Source organism: Anser anser, assembly GCF_964211835.1.
Source record: "Anser anser genome assembly, chromosome: 3".
In the NCBI taxonomy this organism is placed as follows: domain Eukaryota; kingdom Metazoa; phylum Chordata; class Aves; order Anseriformes; family Anatidae; genus Anser; species Anser anser.
Window position 1 is genome coordinate 110,653,030 of NC_139722.1, and position 24,150 is coordinate 110,677,179.

The 24,150-nt window shown below is 37.5% G+C and overlaps 1 protein-coding gene across 5 annotated transcripts in view; it reads right to left on the reverse strand.

Annotated features, from left to right (window-relative positions):
- WDPCP (WD repeat containing planar cell polarity effector) overlaps positions 1-24,110 on the reverse strand; it is a 150,840-nt gene extending 126,730 nt beyond the window's left edge. For 2 of the 5 annotated variants that reach the window (XM_083832228.1, XM_083832220.1), the window contains exons 1-3: positions 23,996-24,063; positions 23,386-23,468; positions 21,556-21,633 (exon numbers count right to left, since the gene is read on the reverse strand). Coding sequence is in view for 1 of the 5 variants with exons in the window: in XM_083832222.1 (XP_083688348.1) it covers positions 3,742-3,792; positions 4,748-4,803 (107 nt within the window). In the remaining 4 variants the exon portion in view is untranslated. Of the gene's footprint in view, positions 1-3,741; positions 3,793-4,747; positions 4,844-6,510; positions 6,551-21,555; positions 21,634-23,385; positions 23,469-23,650 lie in introns of all 5 variants that reach the window. The other 3 variants (XM_083832227.1, XM_083832219.1, XM_083832222.1) reach the window with 2 other exon arrangements.
- Positions 24,111-24,150: the final 40 nt, after the last annotated feature.

Below are 24,150 nucleotides of genomic sequence, written 5' to 3' on the forward strand. Positions count from 1 at the left end.
AATGCATACTCCCACCTCAAGAAAAGCCTGAAGATATCACTGAGAGCTTGATGAGTCTATCATGCTGATTGCTTAAAGCAGATGGTCATGCATCATCTTCCTTTTCCAAGTAGACTTACATAGCAAATATGAAGCGGATAGCCAAAATTTCCTTGCATCCAGAAAGACGATTGGAGAAAATGAGTTCCTTTACTTCTTAAAACAAAACACACGTAAAGCTGTTGTGTTGCCTAGTAGCAATCAATTTGTACCTGCGTTACTTGCTGTCACACAGAACGAAGACATTAGGCCTCTGGATGTCTCTTAGACAAGGGAGTGATACCCATGGAAGTCCCAACAACATGAGGCCCAGCCTAATTCAGAGAATCCTCTGTGATTAAAACTGAAAGAGAGGAGAACCAAACGACCGTGCTGAAGCATGGCATCTGCAATGATTTTCCAGGCACTCAGAGAAAGGCAGAGTAGCTGACTTTGGTTTTAGGCTTTGTATGCTGCTGAAGCGTGACTCAGTATTAGGGAAAGTTTGGATCTTAGGCAGAAAAACAGTGTTAGTGCAAAAGCTATGGGGATGATTTTCTGTGCACATTGTGGCAAAGACCTCTTTTTTTTTTAATGCTACAAGGACGCCCAAAATCAGAGTCTGTTGCTCTGCACTGTCATGGGTCGTCGAGTTTTATTCAAAACATCTGATTTTTCTCCAGTTTCAAACTTCACTTTCCTCTCCCTCCACCTCTCGCCCCACCTGACAGAATAAGACAGACTCCCTGCTCTGCCTGAGAGCCTAATGCTGTATCAATCCAGCTATTGATAGGATTACTCAGGATCTGGCTTTATGGAGAAAGTCCAGCTGTGTCCCTTGGGTGCGTGAATCTCCGCTCAGTTCATGTGCAGCCTGGTCAGTGGCCCAAAAGTGAGACAAGCATGTTTAGTGAACATGAGCTGTGGAAAGCCAACTGTTGAAGGTCTGACAAGATGTAAGGCAGACTCAATTGGCAGACTCAATTTTCTCAAAATTTACAATTCCTGCTCCAAAGAACTGAGGTATCAGTGACTTCAGGATGTAGGAAAAACATTACAAATTTTGAAGAGAAAATGCTCAGCAATTCTTTGTAGCTCCCCCATTAGACTGGCAAAATCTTTTTGCTTTCTTCCAAAAAACAAGAGCCCAAGACAGACTCATAACATTCACTGCAGTTACAGCAATTAAAGTCAGAAGCAACTGAAAGTAAGTTCTTACAACAAAGAATTAGGCAACCTTTCTGACCTCACCTACAGCAAATCATTCAGTCCACTGAACAATTTCATATATAGTTATGCATTTGGGCATGTCATTTGTTGCTTATGTGTGCCTAAGTGATTCTCAAATTTATGTGGGTTTGGAAATAAATGTTATGCTGTAAACAAATCCCAGGCAAAGTCTGCAGTTGGCAGCAGGTGAAATCCTTCCTAATAGAGCATTTATTTCACAGGGACTGCAATAGTCTCTATTAAAAGCTGTATTTTAGTAGTCCATTAAAGTGTGTTCATTCTCTATCTTTAAAAATGTAAAATGCAGTTTTGGTATCTTTTCACTAGGAGAATGCTGACAAAAAAGCAAAATTTTTGTTTGGGTTATTTTCCCTCGACAGTTAATTTAACATTACTGGTATTAATATCTACACGGTATTAAAATAAGTTACATGAGCTAGAAAAGTATCTGAAATCTGATTTAACTTGGGAAAAAGTAAACTTTTTTCCACAAAGAAAAAAATGCTTCATAATAAAATTTTTCCCTCAAATCTCCCCTCACCTCCAAAATCAAGCCTGATAATTCATTACATTTTCTTCTTTTTCTGCAGCTTGAGGAACGTTAACCATATTTGTGTTCATAGTGACAAACATGGATGACAACCAAGGAAGCAATTACAATAAATGTCTGATCTGCCTCCACTAGAAATATAGACTTCAGCTTCAAAACCCCGTGCCACTCAAATTGAGTAAACCCTACCTGACACAAAAATTACCAATGCTTGTCATGCCTAAACACATTTTTCAACTGAATTAAACAAGCATGTCTTGCCTTATCAACTCTTCTAAAAGAAAAAGAATATTTAGCAGCTTAAAAAGTAAGTCCTTGTTGTGTGTTTCTGTCACTTTTTCTTAAAGAGAGAGTTCTGGGCACTTGTAAACTGTGATTTATTTTTTTTTTAACAGCATATAGATTCTTGGTGGATTTCACTGGCAGTTGTGTTTGCAGCTTTGAAGTCTCCTCCAGGTCTGTCATTTGGTAAGGCTGTTGATGGGTGCCTGGGGTGCTTTGTCCTCCGGGAGGCTATTTTCCTTTAATTCATCTCTGATTAGAAGCAATTTATGCATTTTCATCTGTTTTATGTAAAGATCAAAGGAATCACGGATCCCAACGTTGACCCTATTATAGGCAAAAGAGGCAGGCTGCACATTTTTGCTTGGTTTCGGTTTAAGCCTCACAGCACCCGTCTATACAGCTCAGTTCTTGATACATCTCTCATAAACCAGAGTTTTATATGGAGACCAAGTGGTACCAATTCTCTCGCCTTTAAATACATGTATGCTTTCATATTTATATAAAACAAAGTTGTGTGGTGAAGTTCCCATTTTCAAATCATCGAAGATAATTATTTGCCCAATAAGAACAGAGAAAGAAAAGATTAAATTCAGTATTGCTACGGCAATACTGTTCTTAGTGGTCCTATTAATAAATTCATGACAATGCATCTAATCACAAACTGATTTAGTTGGCCCTCCAACAGACCGTTCTTTCAAGGCTGTCTCAATTATTTTTTTTTTCTGTCTTCAAGTTACAATTAAGCAAAAGAATGACTTTTACGCAATTTAAATAGAATTTTTCACAACACAAAGATGACTTTAAAATGTGTTCCAATACAATCAATATTCCACAGCCACTTATATTAATGACATTAATATTAATATTGTTGCCATGAACACAAGAGCAAGAATAACAGTATCACCAAAGCTTACTTTAAGTGAAAGGAAATTCATAAGGAAGTTTTATTTTATTACTATTTTTTAAGCTAACTTGCTACATATGCCAGCAAACACGCAGATACAGGGAACTTCCAGGATGTTGTCCCATGCCAGAAAACACACATTGTAAATGTAAATGTCTATTCTTACTTCCAGTCAGTTCAACATGATCTCTTCTCCATAGGGCTCAACTCCTCCTTTTGCTTACTGAGCATGTGTGGAACAGGGAGAAAACACGATGAAGATCAGCAGACAGAGGGGAAGGAAGCCCCTCCAAACCAATTTTGGTGGAAAAGAGATAGCACTACCTTTGCGAAGGCTTCTCATGTCATAACATTCGGAGAACAAAGATTGCCATGAACAGTTTGTCATGCTGAGGACAAAGAGTTAGGAGTGCACTTAGTAAGCAATGTCCCAAAGAGGATGCTGCAATTGATGGACCTGCAATACAGAATGACTCTCACCTCAAGGACAGTGGGGTCTACACCACCATACCCCACCCTACACCACCCCACAATTGTATAAACTTTGCTAAAATTGATCATGGATGTTCGTTCACAATAATTACAGAGAAGCTGCATGAAGTACAAGAATATGATACTGAAAACAAACAAACAAACAAACAAAAACATAAAAGCCACCAGGAATAACCTAGCTTATTTGTTCTCAAGATAATCCTAAGAAGATTTAAGAACATCTAGAATTTACATGTTGGAAAATAGAAAAAATGTCCATTACCTTGTAAAGGAATGTGCAACTTTCTCCTCCAAGTCCTTGTTATTGCTCAACCTGAGTTACCACATGCCATTAAAAAATAAAAATAAAAATGTATTGGTACTTCTACCATTCTTTTTGAAACTTGTGACACTTCCTACGGCTTTTCAATTCTTAACATGCAATGCATGCATCAATTCTTCAATGCATTGAGAATTCTCATGCATGTGTGCTTCCACAGTACACGGTTTACTGAGGAGACCCATAACGCAAACCATTTTTATTTGTTAATATTTCAGTGGGTTTTGTTCATTTCCTTGCTTGCTCTGTTTAATACATTCAAAATAGAAATGATACCAAGACCACCACATCTATTTCTTACAGGTCACCAAGTAATAGCAAGTTTGGATGCTTCCACCACTGACAAAAGTGATGCAGAGCCCAAGACAGAACAGGCTCTGTATTCTGCTTCCAGGCTCAGAAATCACCCACCCACTGGTAACCATAAAACACAGTCTGGATGTCACTGTATACTAAAAGAGAAATTTATTTGTCACAACAAAAAATAGTTCCTGTGCTGGCAATGTGGACGGAAAAGATGTCACTCATTCTAAGTTTAACTTGGGCAGTGCAACTGGTAAAACATCAACAATAACCACTATCACTTGAAACACAAACTAGTATGAAAGCACTCTTTCTGCCTTTGATGAAGCAGGCATTTGGTATCAGAAGGGAAGAAGTAATTAAGCTGTTCTGAAACATGTCTCTTCAACAACAGCACGCTCCCCCCTGCTCTTTTGGAGGGTCTGTATTGATTCTGGGAATGTCAACTTGTCACCTCGAGAGCGGCTCTGCAGGTGGTAAGCAGAGTGCCACAAACCACTTACACACGGTGCTCTTCAGTCTCTGGTAAGACATCGCTTACATTAAAGGCAACTGCTAGCAGACTGACAGCAATGGCACAAAACTAATTTTGTTCAGTTTTATATGAGCCTTTGGACATGAAACAAACAGAAGAGTCACATCTTACCTTATAGTAAAACAAGCTGTGGAAATTTTCCTCTGCTCGAGACCATGCTTCCCCATCTCCCTGTTGCGTTTCTCAAAAGCCGCAGTCCCAAACAGACTGAATTTTCAGTTTACATCATTAACACACACTAAACTCAAGTACTTTGATAGTTTATAGTATATAAACCCCCTAAAAAACATATAAAAGAGGTATTTATTTATATCTGAAAAACTGTCTGAATTCAAGACAAATTCTACAAAACAAGGAGTCACGTGGAAAGAGCCACCACTGGCAGAGAAAATGCAACCAGAAGAATTTCATCATCTTTGAATTTCATCAAAGAAACTTATGAGACCCTTAGGGGTGAACACTCCAGGACAAATGGAAAAAACTACACACAGAAAAAAATGCCGCCTTTGAAAGAGATAAAAATTACCTTGAATGTACATAAGCAAACTTCCAAACTCATTCCCAAGGAGCAGTAATCCTCTTCCTTTTTTAGGCTTGCCCTATCTATTGTCTAGAGATCCCTTAAATTGCATCTAGTGACTTATTATCAAGTTTATAGGGTAAAGGAATTGGGAAAAAACCGCCCAAGACCAAAAGAAAGGTAATGTTTGGGGAGGGGGAAGGCAGCGGGCCGGGTGAGGAACAGAAGAAGAGACCTTACGCTTCCTCTCATAAAATCATTCCAAAGTCACCCACAGAGCCATGGTGTCTGATTTTTGGTAGAGGTTCTGCATCTCCTTAGCAGAGACCAAGAAAAAGTTATCTTAGAATCTATTAAAATCTGAAAAGGCATCAGTGAAATCGTAGATATAACAAACCGATGGGGGGAAAAAAGGACATATGAATTACAAGCCTTTTGTTGTTGTTGTTGTTGTTGTTGTTTCTTTAATCACTTTGTGCTCCTTTGAACCCTGAAAACATTTCCTTGGACGTTTTTTCTCTGAGCCCTCAGACCAAGACTTTACAAAAGAGGAAAACAGGTGGCTTGACTGAAGTTGGTTTATTGTTTAGGAGAAACAAAATTTGCCCGTTAAAAGAAGTTGGCCTAGTTTTCTTTTTGTGGAATCTCGGAGTTCACTCCAAAAAAACTGTGGAAACACTTGGCATTCATATGTTATAATTAAGTAGAAGATAAATTACCTAGCTAGTCTTAGAGAAAGACTTAGGCAGTTTGTTTCCACATTGCCATGAGGTATGATCTAACGCTCCTGTTTATTTCAAATTTAAAGGTCTGTTTCAAAAATAAACAGAATTGCTTTGCTCCACTATTGTCATGATGAGGACCTCTAAAATAAGAAGCATATTAATTTTAGATAAAGCCCTATTTGGCTAAATATTAGTATCTCCAAAATATTATTCCTCAATACAGAGTGCCTTGAGCACTGCAAATTCAGGATATACTTGGATATATATTTGGATATATCCAAATTCAGAGTGCTATGCAAGGAAGGCAGTTCAGGCACTAGATACAAATTCCTGCGAGCCCACCAAAACCCCAGAGTACCAGGCATCAGAAAAACAGCTGCATAAAGAAATGTTGCAACGTCCCCTCAAAAAAAAACAGACACAAAGACCTTAACAGGAGGCCAAGTCTCTCTCTGCCCTGCTAGTTTTGGCAAGGGGTCAGGGTGATTAGGAGAGAAACATCCCTCCCAACCGTCTGCTGTACTGAAATGGAGAAACTAACACAATGACATGTGCAACGATTATTTGCACAGCTGTTTTTAGATGTTCTCATCATCTCAAACTTTGTATGGCACTTAATTGTCACTTACACAATGTAGAGAAAGTCAGGATTCCTCTTCCGACAGTCCACTGCAGACAAAAATCAATACATTTATCCTAAGGTATCTCTACAAACCAACCTTTCTGAAGAAGCCACCAAGTATGTTTTCTGAGAAGTCAGTCTTATTTAAGATGCTAAGCAGCTGCTACTTAATACAGCTGCATTTATCAACACTTTTTAAAGAGTAATTCTTTTTTTTTTTTTTATCCAGCATTCCATACTACAAAATATCAAGCCAACTACCAGAAAAGACTGCTTTGGAGAAAGTTCATGGTAGTGGTTGGACTGATTTCCTTCACACAGAGCATGTAAAAGCAGCCTGGAAAAGCCCGAAGATGGCACTCCGCTGCAGACCGAGAGGCCCTGGGCATTGCATCATCCAGCAGTCTGCAGAAGCAACAGAGATATGATGTGTGAATAATGTAACCGCCTCACAGGCAAAAACAAATAAGATGCTTACATGTTTTTGTAGAGGAATGATCTGCTCTTTATTGCGCAGACATGTTGTGCGTGTTACGCATTACATGCATCCCAACACAAATGTAAATGTGATGACAGATTTATGCTTGGGAGATACGATAACCTGTGTGATCCTCAGTCTATCCTGAACTACTCCAATAACCAGAAGAAAAACATCGATGAAGTAGTCAAAAATTTTTAGCAAGCCCAAAGAAACAAAAGTTTCTTGCATTTGTCGTGTGTTTTCTGTCAGTCCAGAGCAGACAAACAGCAGATGCCTTCTGAGCAGGCCAGCGCTGCCTGGATAACGCTGAAGGAGGACTGTCACTGACAATGAAAAATGGGTATTTTCTTCTTGTGCAAGCACTTGGCCCATTTCCATTACCTTCTGGCTCGTACACTTTAAGCCCACAAGAACACAGCAAGTACTATGTTAAGAGGCAAACTTGAGGGTTTGCTTATGTAAAATGTTTAGTTAAGGTAATATTTCCAGTTCAAAATACTGGCGCGTCCATGATGTTAGTTCTGGTTAAGATACCAAAACAGATAAGAGGTAAGAACTAAACTGTTCCTATTTATTGTAACTGGAAAACAAAACAGTGTGCTACCCACAGGATAGGACAGAGAGTCATTCAGCCAATTCTGTTGAAAAAGCATAATTTACAAATTCCGATAACAAATTAATCTAGAATTCAGTTATGGCTACAGGAAAGTTTTGAGTCTACTTTGCAAGACAGCAATTTGAAAGTAATTTTTTTTTAAACAAGCAGGCTAATAACACAAAACAACAAAACCTGAAATTTTTAACTTAATAACCTCTGTATTTTCAAATTCTCTCTTTTTTTTTATTTTTAACTGTTTTTGGCAAGTAAAGATGACTATAGTTTCTAGTTTCACAAAGATTTACTTTCACTTCCACACAAAGTCAGATGCCTGGTAAATCACTGAAAAAAAAAAAAAACAAAAACAAACCTTGAACAATTAAAATACAAAGCTGGTTTTAGAAAGAGGCATGCAGTTTTACGTAGCAGATTTTTAGAGATAAGTCAGATTAAAAAAAAAAAAAAAAAAAAGCTTTTGTTCTCAAACATGTGTGTCCTGGATTAATTTCTAAAGTCTTCTATAAATCTTCAACTTTATTCAGATATATAATATATACATGAAATGTGGCATAAGTCGACAAGTTAATTTATTACAGTATTTAATCAACAATCTATACTGATTTTCAGAAAAGATAAAACTAGAAAACAGATTCTCATCCTGTGGAGAAGATAAAAGTAAACGGGAAACTCTGAGAGTGTTCCAGAAATGCAAATGCATACATCATTTGTGCTAAAGGCAACACCAACACTTTCCCTTAAACGAAGCAATATATCAACATGTAAGAACAGGGAAGCATTTTTCTGTCAGCAGAAGACATGGAAAACATTGCCTGTGATGAGTAAGCGATCAAACTAAAAAAAAAAAAAAGGCAGCATGTATTACACTGTACTTAAAATTTTATTTTCCATGTGCTTGTATGCCTCAATACATACAAGTTGTAATTTAAAAGATATATAATGAGCAACACTGTAACTTGCCCGATTTTCTATAGATTGGTGATCTACAGTGTCATTACTATGTCCTCTTTATCTCCCAAACCTCCACATTATGCTCCTTGCATTTCCCTCAAGTTTCCCAAATTCTTTCCACATTGCTTCCAGTTCATTCACTTCTTCCTGGCCGTGCACTTCAATTCCTTTTCCCATCCCCTCCCCTGCCACTTGACGCAACCAAGCACGAAGCAGCAGGCTGCGGCTGGCCCAGACCTACAGGCCTTCTCAGCAAGCAGTAAGTATGTACTTAAATATTGATCTCGGAGGCCGAACAGAAGAAATCTTTGAGCCCAGGTTGCAGGCCTTTACTGAGGAGTCAACTCTAATCTGGATGTCCTTGGATTTTCACAAAACACGCATTTGGAGCTTTTCAGACCCCAACTTTATCTGTCACTGGAATGGGCCAACAAGCTCCAAAAATATATGTGAGGGAACAGAAAAGCAGTCTGTCTCTCTTTAGGTAACCAAAGAAAAATGCTGTCCCTTTACTCAGCAGTTTTTGCTTACACTCAAGGAATTAGTCAAGGAATTAAAAAAGGGGAAACAACGCTGTTCCGAATATACCTGCATCTGTTGTCTCCCTGGAAATTACAGCTGTTACTTTGAGGTAAGCATTAACTCTACTTCTAAGTCATAATTTGAAGACAGGAAAACTCTCACACTTCTTGTTAAATAGCGTTGTGACACCCAAACCTATTCTAATACTTCGGCATTGCAGATTAACTGATTTAAACCCAAATCTCAATAGAGACAAAGTTTCTGTGACCAACAGGACTAGTATTTACTCATTCCAGAAAAGTAATTTTTACAGCGTGAAATCTATTTTCATACATTCCAAATCTGCTTACCGTTAACATTAACTATGAAAATTGCAGTTTTAAAATATGTTTATAAAACTATACAACAAACTCATTAAAACCATCCTTCCTTAAAGGCTCAATGATTGCTGTAAGTTAAGTCACTCACTGCCCCCCTCCCAAAGTACATTACCACATTTCACCTGCCACTGCTCAATGTAAGTATGTAAATCCGGACTTGCCTCTGACTTCTGAAATCTAGAGCACTGATAAATTGGCATTAGGACCCTGAATTCAAGCACTCTGTGATTATAACAAGACTCCACTGCAGAGCAAACATGCAACTGGGCAATAAATGCCATTCTCCGATTCAGTTTTGAACAATTTAACGTTTTAATAATCAAAAGGAATGCTAGCCAAGCTCTGAGGAAAGATGCATGGATGAGTGATAAGACAAAGTAATGTATCTTCAGAAAAAAAGCATGAAGAATAACTCATTCTTCTCTGAAAGAAAAGGTAAAAATTGCAAGGCACCTCTACCTGGTGACAGCCAAATGGATTTCAGGAATGTTTTCTGCACTTTTTCTAAAATGTGGGAAAAAATGAAAACAAACCCTAATTATTAATACAATGCAGCTGTAATAGGGGTCATGAAAAAATACATTTTTGGGTGCATGGAAATGCCTTTCCCCAGAGGGATAAAGTTCCTTATACCCAGTTTCTGGCATATCCAACCACAATCCTGACTTTGCTGGGCAGATCCACTTTTTCATCACTTGCACTTCATACAAAAGCGTGCCCTGGAGCTACAGCTCTGAAAGGCAAACAATAACTCATTTCATACCTCTTCCTCAAGTGTGGACAGTGAATTCTCATGTACTTCACAAAATCAGAAAGAAGCGGGACTCGTGAAAATGTGTGTCAAGTAAAACCTGGGCAAGGCCCAAGAACACTTGAAGGTGTCAACAGGACTTGGAGGGGTAAAGCCCATTAATAGTTCTGGAGAAATGGACAATAGTTGTCACGTTGAGGAAACTATCTCAGTTCTCGCTGAGCTCATTTCTACTTTCACATTCCCAGGCAGAGACTACAGTTAAAACGAAACCAAACCAAACAAAAAAAACCAAACAAAACAAAACAAACAGAAAACCAAGCCACCAAACAAACAAACAAAAAAAACCACACTTTTTTTTTTTTCTCTGTACTGATTCATCAAGATAGCTGTATCTTTTTGCAGTATGATGAGTGTCTAATTACAATGATTCAAATCTCTTGTCACCTTCAGGCTAGACTACAGATAGCAATGGTTTTTAGCCAGAGCTGATAGTGAAAATGAACTTGACACAGCACGCAATGGTTTGTTAAGCATGATATAATATTAAAAACACCACTCCCCTTTTTAATCTAGCCAGGAGGAGGAAGAAATCACAAGATTTCAAGTTCAAAGTTGCTAAATCCCTTCTCCAGCAGGGGAACATACTTGTCTGATTACATTTTCAGGTTGAATGCATTTGTCAGTCTATCACCTTTCCCTACATTCAGTCCTATTTTGAGCCCTGTTGGCTTCTGTTACTTCTCCTGTCTCCTAATTTTGCAGTAATTTCTCAGAAGTTCCTTCAGTTTACTACATTTTTCTTCTTGGAAAATGGTTACATGCAGGCTGGGCCCTCTAGTGCATCTTGATGTTAATGCAATAGACACCTGTGATATACATCCTTGGTGCTTTTGTGCGATGTGTTTTCCTCTACCAATAAAGTTGTGAAAGAGCATCCACTTTGTCCATATGCCTTTTACAAGTGGGCTCTGTACCTGCTGGTATAACCTTAAAAGAAACACAGGCTGAGAATGTCCATGCCACAGTTGCTTACTGTCAAGACCCAAACTCAAGTACTCAGCCCTATGAATGGCACAATCTGCTAACCCACCACAAACTTGAGAGATGAGTTCAGAGAAGCAGCTTCCTCACCAGGGGCAGAAGCTCAGGAATGAGAACGTCTTCATACTTCAAACACAGGTCCTTTGCAGACAGAGATCTGCACTGTCCCTGGAGATCAAGACTACAACTTGTACACACATACACATACACATCAGGCCTATATAGGCAATGGTAAACAACTTCAGATCCTCAAAATATGTTCAACTTCTGCTTAAGTCAGAGAATGAACTCCAAGAGACTGTAGATCTCACTAGTCATAACACTGCATGTCCTATCCAAGCCAATCTCAAGCTTCAGCATTTAAAAAACAACCTTGATACTCTCGCATCACAAATTTTAGATTCCTCAAGTTCCATTTCATGACCATTAACATCATTATTCACCTAATCTTGAGCCATTTACTTGTCTTTCACTTTTAGTTTCTTAAGATAAAAAAGACCTTGCTAACAGGCAAAACTGGAGATGGTTAAAATGCTTTAAATAAAAAGCTGCAATTAAACAGAAATTGTTATGTAACGTAAAATATTTATGTTTTTAAAGCAATGAGTGAAATGTTTTAAAAATAATAAATATTATGTACAAACCCCAAAATGACACTGACAAAGCTTGCAACAGTCCAGAGGAAAAGAACGAGTCCGTAACGTAACAAGGAAACTGGTCGTGGTACAATTAGCATGAACAATATCAGGATTATCACTATTAATTCTCCGTCAAGTGTGTATATAACTTCACTATGTGTGATCTCTAAACCAATAAAAGCATCAAAGATCAGCAAACACAGATATGAATCTCCTCTGTAAGAATGATAGCTATTTACACTGATGAACCTTTTCAGTGAAAAAGGAAGCCTAAAGGAACAGCAATCCGATGGTAGAGGCAAAGCTGCACTTTTGTTAGAACTTCCGAGGTTACTAAAAATCCAATGCGCCTCTTGGTTGCATCACACCCTGTCTAGATTTCAAAAGAAATTGTGGAAAGATTGTTTTAAATTTTAGAAGTAATATAGAATTGTAAGTAATGAGTAAAAGTAATGATTTGCAATCAGCAGATGTGAAAAAACATGAAAACACATGAAAAAAACAAGGGGTGAGAGGAATCAGACCATTACAGACCTCTTCAGTCCACTTGAAATAATAACCTCGCTTAAAATAAGGCACATTTATTAGAAAGATTCTCCTGTGATTAATACATACGACCAGTTTGATGTAAGGATGAAACCTGGCCTGGCTGACTTCTAAATAAAATAGAGTTAAATTCTTATCACTGACATAGACTATAACAGAACAATGACTGTTTATGGTTTCTCTGTGAATTCTAGTAGTAAAACTCTGGATGCGGTCACAGAAATTATAAACGTGCTTTGTTATCTAGAAAACAAAACAATTATAGCAATTTTCTGCTATTACAAGCAATTGTCTTTAATTACCCCAATATATTAATTCATTGTCTGAAAAGACAGGATGTCAGTGTGAATAGCATTGGTTTGGCAGCCCCAAATTATCAACAACCATCAAAACGGTACATGCTCTTTCTCTTCCCTTCCCTGAAGACAGTACCTGAGCTTTCAAAGCAGCTTGACTTTTTACCTTAACATCATGCAAAAAGGAAAATTGAAGTGAAAGGAATCAGACAGAATTTTTAAAAGTGCAAGTGGTGTGTTCATGGCTTCCAAGTCTGCTCTCTGCATCGTGCATATCCTTTAATTACCAATCATTTCACAGTTTGATCCGTTCTCCCTACCAACCCATTTCTCATTTGACTCCAACTTACAACAAAGGTAAGTGGCAAAATAATGGAAACAATGGTACTGTGCAAACCCCCTGTTACATGACAGTAGTTCTGCAGCTAGCTGTGTAAGGATGCCTTTACAGGATCAGCCAACCACTTGCAAAATTCCTGATCTTGCAGAGTTTCCAAAGGAAAAGAAAAAAAATAGAAAAGTGAGAAAAATTCAAATAAAAATAAAAACTGTATCAACTCTCAAGTCTTTGTCCTTGTGTTTGTAATTCTGTAAATCCATATATTCCCAAGAATTTTTTTATCACTCACAATTTTTGGAGTATGATTTTTCACGACGAAAGATCATAATTGCCATTTTTAATCAGTTCAAAGACTTAGAATCATAGAATCATTTTAGCTTATTAAGGACATTGTTAAAAATGCATTAATTCTGGAATTCCCATTAATTTGGAATGATTTTTCTCTCAAATGAGAGCCCTAACTGACCTGCCTATTTAGCTGCAACATTTATTTATTTCTATTTCTATAGCTATAAAATAAATGATTAAATTAACTCATACACACAAGTTTAATCTTCCACAGTACTGTCAGTGCAAAACCAAACCATTAAATGGCTTCAGCTGTGGGAAGCAGAGCTAAGTGATTTCTGTATTTGTATATAAGTCTTTATTTTACAAAAATCTTTTATGACTGATATAGCATTAGGCCTTCTCACTTTTACCTGTGGATTTCTTTTCCCAAAGTCTTTGTCTGAGTCGGGGTCGCTCAAAGTTATGTCTGCTGCTACACTTCTGTGTGATGATACTTCCTTTTCACCCACCTTCACATGTTAAGAGAGGCAGCAGTATTTTCACCATTGTCACTATTCCTGTCCTCAAAAGAAGGCCAACATCATAATCTCCATACTAATCCATGAAACAGATGATGATTACTACATACATGAGAAAAAGATGCAGAGCTTTAATTCTTCTGCTTCCTTGTTCCATTCACCAAATATTGTATTTCCTTTCATGGCAATTACATTTCTTTGATCCCAGCAAAGAATTTTTTAAGAGTTTTTTTTTAAATGAAGTTAGTAATAAAAGTAGAATAACTAACTTACATGGCCTCAATTACAAAATGACATTTACTACAGTTCAACCATGACTGGGGGGTTTTAAAATTCACAGCATGTCATCTTCTGAAAATCAAGCAGCAGCACCTTCACAGGTATGCCACTCCTGCAGCTCTATGCAATGTTGGCACTCTCATCACCTTGAATTCAGATTGACTAGTAACCTCAGCACAGCCCATACTTTACAAGAAAATTCATGCCGAAGTTGTCATTTATTCACTGGCATTACAGGTGGTGTGTTCTCTAGGTTGCTTTTTAAGGAATGTTCGACTACTTGCATATTTTGCATAATTTCAAGATCACCACAAGGAATTTCAGCTGTGCACCAGAAGTGAACGTACTGCACAGATTTGCCAATCAGATTCAGAAAACAAGCATGACAGCAGTGCAGCTAATTTGCTAAGTCATGCACTGAAAAGGTATACACCTTGATATACTGCGAAGGAGAGAGACCAAAAAAAAAAACCAAAAAACCTCTACCCAGACAAAAAAGGCAAACAAAAAAAACTTTGTGAAAGAAAGGTGATACAGTCAAACAACATCACTGACGGATGCTAAAGAAGCTATTCCAGCTAGTTCTTTATGGAATCTAAATACTCAGTTTTCCCTTTGATGAAATGTCAATTAATCAAGTTATTCTGAAATCAAATAATCCCCTGAGGAATATGTTCCACTTACTACTTAAGTATTATTCCAGGGAAGCTGCCACTGACGCCACTGTTTCATTATCAGTCTGAATTTTGTATTTTACCACATGAATTGTGTTATGAATTTTCCAGTACTAATCTTACACTGAATTCCACATGAAGAGACCTTTGCAGCCACCTGAAACTGTAATGAAGTTAACAGGACTCCCAACAGGTATGGAGCTTTGCCAGCACAGCGCTAACGAACAATCTGAGCTTTCACATAAATTCTGTCTCAAGCTGTACCTCTTTCACTGCCATTACATCACAAAGAATTTTGTTTCAATTTGAGTGTATTAATGCTATTTACAAAGGAATGCAACTCCTTGAAGTACCTAAATGTTACCAATACTTAAAAAAAGGTGCCAGCTTCTTCACATGGCATGATGTTACAGACTGTCCATTCACCATTCTGCTTCGTGGGACAAGCTGGCCAAGCCATCAGAGCTAAGACGGCAGAACGATGAATTGGTAAGCACCCACTGAAATACGTAGCTCAGGTAGGAAAGTGCTGACATAGCTTCGTGCACACATTAAGCTTCACGTTTGCTTCTGTTTTTCTTTATGTTATTATTTAAAGAGCAGTCACTTCATATAACCATTGGCAAAGAAATACAATCACAAAAAAAAAGGCAATAAAATTGGAAATAAAACCATGTAACATGACCAATTTTGAAGTCCACGTAGACTTACTCTTTCAAAATAATTTCTACTGCATTTTACAAGCCTTCCATTTGTCAGGGAAGGCATGCTCAACGTTTAAAGAACCATCTAGCTTTCCTCCAAAAAAGCTGAATATTCTCTAAAAGTGCATTTTTTAAGAGTTTGGTCATTTCCATGAAAAGCTAGAGAGTACTCAGGTTTTATTGCCCCGAGGTGGATGTTCTTGTCTTCTAGGAGGTGAATTCAAGCAGATAAGTCTCTCTCAGACTTCGCACAATGGAACTGCATCTGCAAGACAGAGTCTCACTCTATTGGCACAGAAGTTTGGGTACAACTGCATGAGACCAACTGTGATGGAAAAACAGTCCATCATCCTCCAGTGGGCCTCAGCTGCCACGAAAATGTACGTGGTTGTTCAGAGCCCAAGAACAGGAGCTCAGCAGGCACGCGGTGTCCACCAGTATTGCCACGGAGCCTCCAGCAGTGAGAGAAGATCTCGCAGCAGGGCTGCAGTATTCCAGTAGCTTTTGTTACAAAAAAGCATGATTAATTTGGCAAGAGTGCAGTCTAGTATTACAGTTAGCCTAATGGTAACATGAATGAAGTTCCACTAATTCATGTCCCGCATAGCTTCATTGTACAAATACATTATGTATACATGATATACGTGTACACCTGCACTCACAGTCACAGCATCCACATGATGAAAGGCAAGTTTATTAAACTGCATTTATCGTGCATCTTAAACCACCTGGAGGACACTCTTCTTTCAAATTCTCTCGGCAGTCTCTAAGCCTTTAAAACAAGTTCCCCTCTCCTCCCATCTGGTTTATTAGGCAAGGCGTAATGCTACACTTTCACAGGCAACTGGTCCACTATTGTTTAAAAAAACCTGCTCACCATGAAACTCTGAGCAGGTATGAAATATCACAATATTGACATTTGCATGGACACTGCTCATGTCTATGTCAGTCAAAAGTACTAACAGGAAAAAAGTCACCTACAGGTAAAAAAACAAACCAAAACAAAACAAACCACTGTTTCTCCAAAGAGCATAGATCTTAAATTTCCAGCAGAAATGAAACACTCTTACTCTGCCAAATACTGAGATACTTAAAACATAGGATAAGAAATATATTTATGTTAGAGATTCTCTAAAGGTTTTGGAATTACTCTTCTGCTCTCTCCCAAGGAATTTGCAAGCTGGGGACTCATTGCCGAAATAGCTTTGCAATCAAACATGGCATATGTGAACTATAAAAACCTAAAGGTTTAATCAGCACCTTTTTAGTTAAGTTCACAAACAGGTTTGACAAATTAACCCGCCCAGAACTGTGTAGATGTATCATTAAACTACATTTTGTATTTGAATATTACCTGTCCCTTAGGAGCGTATTCATCCTCTGGGAATTTTATGTATTTACACAGATACTATAAAATACTAAACTTTTGTCTTAAGAGAAAAATCGCATACAATGAGGGAAAACTTCTGCAGTAACTTTGGGATCTCACAGCTTCTAAATTAACAAGGAAAGCATTGAGATAAGTCTCTGGGAGTACATTTGAAGTTTTAATGAAGAGTTAGATTACAAAAAGCCATAGCGGGAGTCTTATATAAGGAAGCTTTAAAGTTGGTTGCAATGTATTAAAAAACAACATTCAAATAAATTATTTTTCACTGCAGTATGCCAAGCTTTTGGAGATAGAATTAAAATTGGGCTTTCATTTTATACCAAGCAAAGCATAATATTAGACTATAATACTGCATATACTAGTGAGATCCAAATGCCCATGGTGTTGCAAGAGAACATTTTCCCTCAGGCATTTGAAATTTAATGCTTCTTTAATATTCTCTGTTGGATATTGTTAGAATGGAATTTCAAATATTTCCTGCAATTTGAGTTAAAGATTACTGAATAATGCTGAGCAGCAAAAAATTTTTGAAGCATACATCTAAAGCTGGCGTAGTAGCTTAATGTCCTGTTGTTTCTTGCTTTAGCAAAATTAATTTCTACAGTCTTCAACCCTGAATTCAAGCACCACCTGGAGATTCAAACCCATAATTTAACTGTAGCGTATTTCTAGCTGCCTTGCCTAATACACTGAGGCTAGACCCTGGATGCCAGACAGCTATAAAAGGAAAAGGCCATTGCATAGCAATACTTTATATTCTTTTAAGTCAGGCAGAATTCAACTGAAACAGTAGCCGGCCCATTATTGTAAATAAATGGGATTACCTGCCATGAAATAAATGTACATGGTTTTGCCTATATTAAAAGTATATAGAAGTACATCCTGAAAGAGTAACATCTTTCCAATAGGACTCAAAATATTCAAAAGGCTTTTATCCAGTTAAGTTACAACTTTTTCACCATACATGTGTTAGTGAATTACCAGGGCTGCTCAGGAGCTAAGAGTAGGCTGCAAATTAAGGCTAAGAAAAAGATGCAGCTGTATCACTCTAGAAACAAACTAGAAAAAAAATTAACCAGAATCATGATTCCCTTTGCTCGATTGCTTCATGGAGAAGCTTTCTTCACCCAAAGATGAGGTTACTTTCTTTTCCATCATTTGTGTCCACACTATGATGTGCAGGATGCTCTTGATTTTGTTCCAGGGCCATGGATCCCTTATCATTCATACTGGGCACACACTGATTCACTCCTTGGCTCTCCTATAGCAAGGTTTTTAACTCCCCTCAAAATGGTTCACAACACTGCTTCAGAAAGCATGACTACCACAAGTTCATATGAAATAATTCCTCAACACCATCCCTGCAAGATAACGCAATTCTAATTGCCTTTGTGATATGCTCAAAAGTTTGTAACATTGATCCTCGGCCTCACGCTATAAGAAATCCACTCTAATGGGGTCCAGCACAGCCCCTTTTGACACTTTGAACTGAAAAAAAAAAACCACCACCACCAACAATGTATATTGCATGTTTCAGAGGCATGGGAAACCTGAAGTTACGCAGCATGGGTATAGCCACTAGGTGCCACATAGCTGGATCCAAGGGCTTTTCACTTTTATCAAGAGATGGAGGCAGTCCAGCCTTACAGTGTGCAACTGATCGTAGGCAAGCATGTGCAGAAACTGAGTACTTGGGTTTACGTGAGCAGAATGAATAAATACAATTTCTTCTTTCTTTCTTCACACATCATTTAAAACTCTGAATAAGAACACTACTAAGAGCAACACTAAAGCCATCCATAGGCTCTGCTGCTGTTTACAAATCAATTTGGTAAAGTTCCAAACGCAGGCCAGATAGTAAAATGGATGTATGAAGCTGCAGAAAAAAACATCCATACAGGAAACAAAGGGTTTAACTTGCTCTTACACTTCTTACTGATCAACTCTTGTTTTAAAAGTTATGTTTTACACAGAAAAAATGTCATTAAGATAAAAATATTAACTATGGTAACATCTATTGGTATTTCCCTTATGTAAAGGTTTGATTTTTTTAAAAAATTAACTTTTAAGAGTCAATAGCATAAGCCATCATTCTCCCTTCCTGGATACTTCTTTTGATATTTTACTTAAAATAATTCTTAAAAGAGAGAAATTCAATCTGCATAATGATAGCTATTAATAACTTAATTCTGTGCAAATACAGAAACAAATACAAAGGGATATTGTGTAACAAGCTGAAATATTTTAAATAAACACTGTGTTCATAATTCACGGAAATAATGAGAACAGTTCAACATAGAAGAGCATCCATCAGTCATTTGGACAGGATGGATAAACAAAGCCAATGGACTCACCCACCTGCACTGAGTCTAAAAAATGTGAAGTAACCATTATGGCTGGTAACTTTTCGTATCAAAAGTTATTCTTTGATTATCAGGTTATCATGAACAAATGCCAAAGAAAATCACTATGAGAAAAATTAAGCACTGATTTTCAGTAGAACCTGTTTTACCACTTGATTAAATGTTTATGTTGTTTGAAAAAAAACTACATGGACACCAGCTTAATGTCGAGGTTTAATGTGGGGTTTTTTTGTTTGTTTGTTTGTTTTTAAAACTGTTGTAATAAATTAATTTAAGAGTATCGTGCTTGATTTTGCACAACTTCAGTTGTCACTCAGATAATTTATTCCATGGAAAACCAACCTACTCTTCTGATTGGATTTAAAACACATCAACAGTTTTACTATGTTTTATAAAACTAGAGGAAAGGGAATGAAAAAACTTTTGTATAATAGCAATAGTTTTCCAATGTTTATATAAAAACAACAGCAACAGATTTACAATTACTCATATGCTTTCAGGTAGCATGTTAACCTGTTAGTTTTACTGAACAGCAATGTATTAAAACAAGCCGGTTTAATAATCTTCATTCAAATGTCTCAAAAACGTCGATGCTATGGATATGCCTTGGAAACCCACTACATAAACACAACAATTTCATAACACTCAAAAAACAAAATGACACAAAGAAATGTACCACTTATTGTGATAAATGCCTAAGTGGCTTTTTTTTTTTTTTAATGTGAATCCCTAATCTGACATTCTTCTCAATAGATTTTAAATGGGAAATCACATTTCCAAATGAAGTTGCTTTATTATGCTCATAAATCTGTACAGAAAAAAAATAGATGCTCTTTACTGCAAGCATTTCAAATAGCTAATAGAATCCATGATGTCCTGATTATGGATTTGCAGTTTTTGTCACTAATGTACAGTTAGCTTCTGTGCTCTGGAAAACTGCTTGACAGAGAGAGCCAGACCACAAATACAGAAAAGCGACTTCTGCCATACTCATGCCATTCTCCTGCTTGCAAAGGATGCTCTTACTCTTCCCTTCCTTCCATTTCCCATCTCCTGATGGTTTGCAAAAACCTCTACCACCACAGCTCACCTACTATGGGACGAAGTACCTAATTCACCCAAGTTACAAAGCACAGTCAACCTCCACATGTCAGCCTTAGTGAGCAGAAAATCTGTGCTGCTGATACATAGTCTCTGCATAATCAAGAAAAATACAAATTTCTGCTACGTGAAAGGAGTGAAACCAAGAAGACTATTTGTCAAATGTGTAGCAGGTGTTTGTACTGGTGGTGTACACAAAAATAAGCAACAAAAAAGAACATTCTGGTCATAATTTGTGTTAAGATTTAACTCATGAATAGCTCATAAATATTACTAATAGACGTTACAAGTGCGTTATACGTCATTTGTTTCTTCACACTAGGCACATGAGTACAGAATGTTACATGGCATCCTATCCACCTACTGAAAACATACTGGAAGCTTTATAAATAACTTAATGAATGTTCGATTACCTCTAATTACGTAAAAGCACACCCAAACTATTAAGTAAAAATGAAGCTACAGGATGAAACAAACTGGTTCCATAGATAGAAAGTAAAACTTCTTAAGAAAGTTTTCTGAACCACAGCAAAAATATATAAAATAAAGTCAGGGTTATTAGAAGAATGTCTAGATACTTGACTTTTTTCACACCATTTAATACCTGTACAGTATCACATAACTGAAGGTTAGAAATGAACAGTGAAAAAGGAAGAATTGGACATTCGAGTTGGGAATAAAAAAAAAATCTTGTACAAAAACATCAGTTCCTTATGCAACTTATCTATTTTCATTTTCTAAGCTAAGATCTTTATTGTTCTTGCTTATATCTACATGTTTATCTTTTTTAAAAACTTACAGATTTCTCATAATTTTAAAAAAACAGGTTTTGATCCTCTTAATCTCCTTTCACTATTTTTTTAACACTTTATTTCTGAAAAATCCTTTACTATTCCCTTGGATCATAATGGAGAGTAGGCTTCCAAAATTGTTCAAATTCTACTATTATTTCTAGGATTGAAAGCAGCAATTATATAGTTTTGTTTTTTTTTTACTTAGTCTTAAACAATTCAGGAATTACTTATATCACATAGGTTTAGCTACCTGAGACACATTTTTGTATAAAAACTGTAAGCAAGTGCATTAGGTAAAAGAATAACTGTATTCTAAATGGAGAAAATAAATAGATAACTTCACAAATTATTGGAAATGAATGTAAAAACTTACCCAAAATAATTCAATAATTTCTATAGATGGCAATGAAGAAAAAGAAAATCTGATCCAAAATATAAAGAACACAGCCGCCTGTTAACAGAGAATAATTTATTTTAAAATATTGAAATATATATATGTGTACTTATATAAATAAAACATAGAATTCTGGAAGAGTATCCTTCAAAACTAATAGTCACGTTGAGAAATAATACTTAATCCTCACAAGATGGAGATCGAAACATCCTGAGTATTAATTGCATTGTTTAATTACACCAATTTCCACATAATTCAATTCTACTGAGTGAAAAAACTGTAAAATATATTTCAAGAATCATCTTAGAGTCCAATCTGTGCGCATGCTGAAGTTCCATTACTTCTTTTGCACTTAATTTTTTGCATTTACACAGCTCTTTGTCTGCAAGCGCTACTTAAGAGATATACATTAATAAAATATGGGGGACGCATTAAAGAATTTTTAAAGAATTACATGAACATCTCACCATCTCAAAAAATAGAAGATGAAACAGTGGCAAGAAAACTATGAGACAGTAACAAATTGGAGGAAATCTGAATACTGTAACAAAATTGATCGGGAAAAATGGTGTTAAATTTTCAGTGAAAATATCGGAAACATTGAAAAGGTGTTAAGACTAATAAATCAACAAAAAGAAATCAAATACATCACAGCTCTTGAAGATAAAGAGCACACGGATTTGGAAGAATGGGATGCAGAAACTCAAACACTGTATGTTCATAGATTCCTGCAGTGACGACAATCTGAAGTTGATGACATGAGCTAAATGCAATAGGAACGTGACCAAGAACCAACATTTCCTGGCAAGAACGCCAGAAAGGTTTATATCCAGAAGCAGAGGATTTTAAAAATTAATAAATATCAGGAAAAAAAAGGTGTAAAAAACAGATGGAGAAGAAGGAAGCATCTCGCATTCCTCTTGTTTAGATTAGTGCAGTTATGTTTTGCTTGGAAGACATAAAAGCCTAGCAAATATAAAACAAATTTAAGCCAAGAAAAAAGGAAATTGCAGAATTGTTATATTTTGCTAACTAGGAAAATTACACCACATTCACAAAAGGCAAAACTTTAACATATCTTCAGTTAAGTCAGCACAAAAGACAGAGTTAAATTGGCTTAAGACTGCACTATCTGGGACTAATTATAAAAGGAACAGATTTAAAATAAACTGATATACACATCTCTGACAAATCAGTTTCAACACTACGTATGTTACCTTTATTAACAAATAAGCCAAGGAGCACAAGCTTGGACAGAAGAGGACAGAGAATGAAAACAGATCCTTACCTACAGAATAAATTTTAATTAGCTTAACTGAAATCCATTAAACCAATATAATCTGCCACATTGACAAGCAAATCAGTTTACAGCATGCTTACATTGATTTAGCTGAAAATTGATAAGGAATCAACTTAAAATGAACTCATTATAGCAAGTGGAAATTACCTTATGTGGGTCCACACCAGCTTTTATGTAAATTTACATCTTAAATAATCTTAAATAGCAATAATTAAGTCTGTACAATGTCTGGGTGCAAAAAAATACTAGAGCCACTAGTGTAAAGCATCTTAGGAAGCTCTGGGAATACGTTTTGAAACTAGGGGCCCTTCTACATAACAGGCTTCTCTGTGTTTCACAGCAAGCCAGAGCCCAGCTTTGCTTGCAGCTATTTAGCTTTGAAATTCACCCCCAGCACAGAACTTGGGTATAAACTTCATTCATGGTAAAAGCGTATGGTTAATAACGGGTACAAGTCAGTACAGTGTTGAGGAGTTTGGTATTTAAAATAAAACTGAGCACAACTATACCTTTCCAACTCTGACACCGCAGTTTTCTGTACGTCAGAAGCTGCCAGAGGTTCAGCTAAAGTCTCGGCCAAGCCACAGGAAGCCTGGAATTGTGGCATAAGGACAATTAGCGATGAGACTTGCTAAAAATGAGCACACTTTGCACGACTAGCACAAACATTTCCATTTTACACCCGCTGCCCTGGAGGAGCAATTTACTGCTCCCTGAGGGGAAACTGACGGATATCAGCCTGCGCGCTGCCTGGAGTATTAAAAACCAAATCACCTACGAAGCCTGGAATAGGATTAACACATAATCCTGCCGCAAAGCGTTGGGACGAGCGAGCCTGGGCTGAATTATGGGATTTGTCCTCTGAGGAGCCCTGTGGGGACCCGGGGACGAGAACATCAATTGTGCCACCGCCGGCCCGGCTGCGGGCACGGACGGAAGGCTGGATCCTCTCCCCCTCCCCAAACAAAGCACGACCACGCCGATTGTTTTATGGTTTTATTATTTTAACTGCCCGCAGCCCGGTGACGGGGCCCCGGCTGTGAGGGAAGGGGGGGGGGAGGTTCTGAGGTGACTGGGGGGGAGGGCAGCCCCGGGGTCTCTCGCGCGCGCGCCCGTCACCTAGCAACCACCGAAGCCCCGCCGCCTGCGCACGCGCGGTGACCTCGTCCCCCCTCCTTCCAGGCCGGGGATTTCCCGGCATACCTCGCGCCCCACCCCCAAGCCTGGCGCATGCGCAAATCTCCGCGCGCTGCCGTAGCCCCCGTCCCCCTTCT